Below are 7318 nucleotides of genomic sequence, written 5' to 3' on the forward strand. Positions count from 1 at the left end.
TCCCAAATTGGATTCCCATCTCACAATGGTTGAACTATTAGCTGGTTTGAAAAATTACAACGCAACAAGCTCTGAAGAAGAGAAGAAGAAGCTACCCCTAAGTTTTTAGAATATTTGTAAGAACTTTTAAATTGAACATTCAGTGAAAACTTTCGTCCGTCTAGAATTACAGTAATTTTGAAAAAAGTTAACCGCCAATTGTCAGAGGACTATATAGGGTTTTCTGTGTTAAACTAAGAGTGTTTACACAAATACTCTACATTAGACTTACGAACTTAGTAGAAGAAAATAGTATCATAAATAATTATTGATATTTGATAAAAAGGAAGTACTTATATACCTTTTTTCGTTGGCAATTGGCTTTTCACACTATTAATAGAAAGTCATTATATCATAGACTCTGAGATTGGTTTATCACTTAAATTTTTCAAAGTCTACGAAAACATTCTCTTGCCCTAACACATAATTTTTCAATTTCATTGACAATGTGGAAGCATTACAAAAACATTGCGTTTGGGAATAGGGCTCCCAATCATAAAGTTAAGGAAAAATTTTTTATCGTATTAACGACAAGGGAACAAAATTAAAACAGAAAAAGATTGATATTCTAGGAATTTTTCGATTGTAAACCCTTTTCCCCGGATGTTTTCATTCAGAATAAGGCTGTATATGAATATATTTCTGTCATGGATGACTCAATCACGGCTGTTCTAATATTCGTACGAATTGGAAAACGGAAACGAAAATTGAATCCATACGGATTGCAAACGGTTGTTCTGATTTCCATTCAATTTTTTTGCAAAAATTTGTCGGATTGTAAATCGGTTTTTTTTTTTTTCGAAACACCTATAAATCCGCAAAAGGTGTTCGATTACTTTGGAGCAGCTAAAATTCAAAAACGGAAGAAAATAGAAACAGCCGTGAATGGATATTCTTTGTATTGCGCGAGGGACTACATAAACATCTAAAAATATAAACAAGCAACTTATTCTGAAATCTGGCGAAAAAACGAGAAGAATTTACAGTTTCTAAAATGAGCTTGATTTTCAAGATAAGAACGGAAATGCTTAATTTGAACTATAACTATAGACTTCTGCAACCTTGGACAAAAGAAGAACTCCACTTTTGTACAAAAATTAGATCGTGACTGAAAGCCCCTTATACACTTTGTGCAAATGAACAGAAAAAACTGAAAATCAAAATACTACTTTCCATAAAAAATAACAAACCATTACAAGAAAATAAAACACCATACATTTTTTTAGAAAAAATTAAAATAATCATAACGCATTTTTATTTCATTAATAACTCAAAATCTTTGCCCTCCCATCCATAGCACTCAACATCGGTGTCAACGACTTCCATTCATTAGTCCTCGGATTATACTCTACAACTCGATTAGACAACCCATCATCCGACCGTCCAGCACAAACAACAATCCGATTCTTCAACACCACACATTTAGCTCCACTCCTTGGTTCTTCCATCGATGCAACAAATGTCCATGTATTATCCAATGGATTATATCGTTCACATGTATTTGTTGGTTTTCCATTAATATAACCACCAATAGCATATAAATATCCACTCGCCGCAGCAATACCAAAATATTTGGAATGTTCTTGTTTGAATTGCTTAAAAGTCCATTCATTAGTGGACGGATCATAACATTGCATTGTATCACCAGCTACATCAACAGCATAAATCATTCCATTTATAACTGCTACTTCAGCAATATGTAAAGCTCTCAGAAGAGGTGCAACAAAATGCCATTGTTCAGTTGCAAAATCATATTTCTCTACTGTCTTAATCATGCTTGGTCCTGAATACCCAGCAATAGCATACATATCACCATTCAATTCAATCACAGCACAACAGTGTCTCGGTTGTAACATTGAAGGTAATTCCGACCATTCCATTGTTCCCAAATGCAAACATTCAACTGTATTTGAACTTTGATCCATTGTTGATTTACCACCAACAATTATCATCTTCTCATCGATTACAATTATGCCAAAGGCTTCTTTTCGTATTGGCGAACTGGGAATCTCTAAATTCGACCACCAATTCAACTGTGATCGGAACATTTGTGGCTTTAAATCATCGGTTGAAGTTCCTCCGGCAATTGCCAAAAGGATATTTTTCTTTTTTACAATTCGATTAGTTGGAACATTGGGTGAATCATGAGTCTCAGGCGATAGATGCCATTCTATCCAACTGAGAATCATTTCGTAGCATTCGACCAATGCACAAACCGAATGTCTATTTTCTATGATAAATTTTGGAGTAAGTGATTGATATTGAATCAGTGACAATAGATCAAAGAGAAACCTTTCACGGTTCGCCTTGTCATGGTCATACCAATCGGCAATACTAAAGAAGACTGTTTCCTCATCGACCGAAGAATCTTCGGGGTCCCTAGAAGAGATCAACCGAATGAGTTGCTCGGAAGACAATTCAAGAAACTCTTTCTCTTGGCAAACTTCGCCAAAATTTTGTGTTGCAAATGAGCAAGCTTTCTCATACAATTCAGTGTAGCTTAAATGCTCAGCAAAGATAGCAATTCCAAGACAATTGGTATCATCAATGTGTTCGGACATGAATAAACAACAAACTGAGATAAGTTCACGAATTTGCAGAAAATCTGCAGCTCTTAAAATATTCTCAACTGTCTCAGTGTGTAACATAATATTTCCAGAATAAACAAATTCTACAATCGAAAGCAAAGTTACCCCATCGATACCTTGTACTTCAATTTCTTGAGCATTGGCTTCTTTTAATGGACTTGAAAACATTGCCATGAAATAATCACTTGCAGCTGATAGAACAACTCGGTGGGCTTTAACTTTGACTTGATCAATGGCGGATATTAAAACGAGATCAAGGAATTTTTGTTCTTCGTAGAATTTTTCAAAATTGTCGGATATTTGATCGACATGATGAGGATCGGTGAAGATTTGTCTGGTATTATTTTGTGGTAGAATTTGATTAGCCATTTTTGTGTGAAGAGATGAAATTTGTTGTTGTTAGTATTTGATTGTTATATTCGATTTATTAATGTGATTGTACTTTCTTTGGATTTATTTTATTTTATTATATTTGTAGATTAAAAAATTGTAGATAAAAAATGAAGACACAACAGTTTTTTTTTTTTATTTCAAAACAAAAGAAAATGCAGGAGAGGAGGAAAAATAATTTGACAAGTGATTGCATTCAGTGCGATTAACAAGATGGGTTGTGTTCAGGCCATTGTATATAGAAACTATAGTACTATCATGAAAGTGAATTTATTAGGTCCGCTTCCTTTAACTAGGGTGCGCTGCGGTAGCTTTATTCCAATTTTTGGAAAGTAGAATGAAGGAATAAAATACGTGTGTAAGAAAGAGAAAAATACTTTCATCTTTTTAAAAGGATAAAGAGAAAAAACCGAAATCATATGTTTGAAATTTGAATTTCGACTGCTTGGGAATAGGGAAGGAGAAATGTAAACAAAATATTTTTTGTTTACAACGCTTTGTTTATTTCTTGTTTCCTAGGTGATAGTAATTTGAGTATTTTTGAATCAAATAATTTATTTTTGTGAATTTGAATAGATTTTTGTTTTGGGACTTTTATTTGTTATATTCTAAGGCAATGTTGCAACATTTAACTTATCTTGTATTGCTTATTATTTTTTAAGTATAGTTTTTACTTTATAGCTCAAATTGATAATATAAAAACAAGTTTTAGACTGCATCATTTTGAATTATAAAGTAAATAAAGTTAAAATAATAAATAAAGTTAAATAATAAAGGGGAGCGTCATCGAGGCACATAAAATTCAAAGGAAGGTTATTAGTTTTTGACATAACAAAATGCTAAATATTTTTTAAAAGTTTTATGATTTTTGTCAAGTTTGTATTAATTAATAAAAACCTGAAACATTGAACAAAAATCTTAAAATAAAAAAAAAGTTCAAAACTACATTGTATGTGTACAATGTAGGTACATACATATTTTTAATTAAAAAAATCTACTTCTCTAGAATAATCAGTTGTAGAGCGTCCTGTAATAAGAAAGCAAAAGCTTTTGTTTTTAAGTATTAAAGTACATAATAATAGAGCATTACTCGCTTTATTATTTCATTAATGAATAAATTAGAGCTAAGTTAAATGTTGCAACATTGCGTAAGAAAATATCAAACAAAAATTCAAAAACAAAAATGTATTCAAGTTTTCAAAACAAAATATTCTATTCGACAACAATCACCTAGGCAACAAGAAAAAAATATTTCAAAAAGAAGAATACAAACAAAAAAAAAAAACATTTCCAAAGAAGAATACAATTTTAAATTTATTTCAAACGTGATTGCCACATTAGTCAAATTGAACTAAAATATTTAAGCAGATTATTATAAACGCGAAATACATACACTTAAATACAATCATCTCATGCCAAATTCACTGCAATTATTGACGAATTTTTTCGAGACCATGTTTGAAATTTAATGTTTCATTACTTTCTAGCAAGTTAAAAATGCTTCTCACTTATTAAAGAGACAAGATTCAAACAAAATATTCTACAGAATTTACGTTTTGTTATTTTCGCTGTCAAAAAAATGAATCTAAATGAAATTCAAAAATATTAAATGTTTCTCGACATCATTATTTTGATGGAATTTTATAACTCTGTGTTTTATGAAACTTAAATATTTTTGCGATTACTATTTATCGTAAGACTTTTTATATTTGTCTTGTTTAAAAAAAAAGTATTTACTATTTATTTATTTCCAAATTTTTTAATTTATTTGAAAACAAAAAATTTTTACTTATGGGCAACCGTGGTTGTACGTTTAGTTTTTTTTTTCAATTTTTAATAAACAACTTTCATTTCTACTTATGAATCTTTCTATCTCCCTCTATCTACAAAGCTAAATATGTAGTCACTTTCCCCCGAATTGAAATTTGAAATAATATTCCAATATCTTAAATAATATTCCAATATTTTGACGACTCCTTCATTATCTGATTATTCTTAGTCCCCACTCCTGCCAAAATCATTCCATGAATAGGTCCGCTCTCTTGAACCAGACGGAGCTTCAGTCGTTGGAACCCATGATAGTACTATAGTTTTTATATACAAGGTTCAGGCTAAAAATAATAAAATAGAAATATCCCTTTTGAGGGAAATTTATATTTTTTCTTTTTGGTGTGTGTGTGAAATTTTGCATGAACTACTTTTCTAGATTTTATGTTTGAATTTTAAATTCTTCTCATCTTTTAACATTTTTTGATCGGCCTTCAGAAACTGTGGGTGTTAATAGGGGTATTCACGATCCGATGCAACTGGTCTAGTATCATTGCAAAAGTGCAAAAGTGTAAAATCTTACAACACTACAACAACAAAATATATGGATTGAAATTTTACAATGGTCTTGCACTTTTGCTATACCCTAACCCTATTGCAAAATAAAAATACAATGGAGTAAAATTAACATCATTCATGCTTCAATATTTACTATAGATAACAAGAGGGGCGTTCACGATCTATTGTAAAAAAAATAAAATTTTACATTCTCGCACTTTTTAATGAAAACAGTGAGCGACAAAATTGAAATTGGCTCACTTATATCGAGGGTCCCGAACGGCAAATTCAGGTGTAAGCCACGCTTTGATGCGTTAAGTCTAAGCCACTTTTTAAGCGAAACTTGGTAGATTCGTGTCAAGTTTAGCGGAACATCACTGAATTTGAATGGAAACAGTGAGCGACAAAATTGAAAATGCCACAACTAATTCGAGGGTCTCGAACGGCAAATTTTGGTATAAGCCACGCTTTGATGCGTTAGGTTTAAGCCACTTTTTAAGCGAAAATTGGCAAATTCTTGTCAAATTTGGAAAATGTCGAAAATTTGAAGGAAAATAGTTAGCGACAAAATTGAAAATGGCACAACTAATTCGAGGGTCTCGAACGGCATATTTTGGTATAAGCCACGCTTTGATGCGTTTAAGCGAAAATTGGTAAATTCTTGTCAAATTTGGAATATGTCGAAAATTTGAAGTAAAACAGTGAGCGACAAAATTGAAAATGCCACAACTAATTCGAGGGTCTCGAACGGCAAATCTTGGTATAAGCCACGCTTTGATGCGTTAAGTTTAATCCACTTTTTAAGCGAAAATTGGTAAATTCTTGTCAAATTTGGAAAGTGTCAAAAATTTGAATGAAAATAGTTAGCGACAAAATTGAAAATGGCATAACTAATTCGAGGGTCCCAACCGACAAATTTTGGTACAAGCCACGCTTTGGTACGTTTAGTCTAAGTCACTTTTTAAGCGAATTGATAAATTTGTGTCAAATTTGGAAAATGTCAAAAATTTTAATGAAAACAGTTAGCGACAAAATTGAAAATAGCACAACTAATTAACGACAAACTAGCGGCAAATTCCTTCATACTCACTTTTTCAAAAAAACCTCTTTTAGAGATGGTGTTTCGCTAAGTTTATATCAAGTTAGCGAAACAACAAATTACCTTATGAAATTATGAAGCTGCAAAATCGAAATTATCACAACTAATTAACGACTAATTAATAGCAAATCATGACATACTCAAATGTTCAAAAAGACCTTTATTAAGAGTTGTTGTTTCGCTAAGTTGATATCAAGTTAGCGAAACATCAAAAATATATATGAAAACAATGAATGACAAAATCAAAATTGCCACAACTAATTAACGACTAAATAACGGCAAATTATGCACCTAGTCCCGTTTGGATCGGTGAATGTTGTTTCGCTAAGTTGACACTCATCCTTTACTTGGGTGGGCATGAACGATGCCCGGTTGATGAACATGTCTTGAAAAAATCCAACGGAGGCAGAAAAATCCATGCCCACACCGACATTTTGTCGAAGAATTTCTTTTTTTGAACATGACATGAGCGTTGTTCAAATCATGGGCATGATTCTGACGTTTCGTGTACGTTGTAAGGTTTTTTCTTGAATGTATAAGGAATACAAGTCATTTTACCTCTACATTCAAGAGAAAACCTTACATGTACACGAAAGATTAAATGAGACGACATGACATAATTTGCCCAGCGAAAAAAATTGTTCTGTTTGTTAATTGAATTGCGGTTGTGATGTTGGGCAGAGCTGTATGCTCAGTGGTGACGCTATGTAAGCAATTCCGCACGTACGAAAATCCACATCTAAATCCATACAAAATACAAAACTTCACCAACGCAACCCCATTGCATTCAGTGATCAAAAAGCCTACTGTCAAAATTATTCCACTACTTTTTCTCCATCCATCGCACACACAAGTAGAAAAAAAGGATGAATTAAAA

General features: G+C 32.0%; 1 protein-coding gene across 1 annotated transcript; it reads right to left on the reverse strand.

Annotated features, from left to right (window-relative positions):
- Window positions 1-1254: 1254 nt before the first annotated feature.
- LOC129911381 (kelch-like protein 1) lies at window positions 1255-3168 on the reverse strand. The gene has a single exon (XM_055989171.1). The coding sequence runs from the start codon at window positions 2994-2996 to the stop codon at window positions 1302-1304; it is 1695 nt and encodes a 564-aa protein (XP_055845146.1). The 5' UTR covers window positions 2997-3168; the 3' UTR covers window positions 1255-1301.
- Window positions 3169-7318: the final 4150 nt, after the last annotated feature.

Source organism: Episyrphus balteatus, chromosome 2, assembly GCF_945859705.1.
Source record: "Episyrphus balteatus chromosome 2, idEpiBalt1.1, whole genome shotgun sequence".
Classification (NCBI taxonomy): Eukaryota; Metazoa; Arthropoda; class Insecta; order Diptera; family Syrphidae; genus Episyrphus; species Episyrphus balteatus.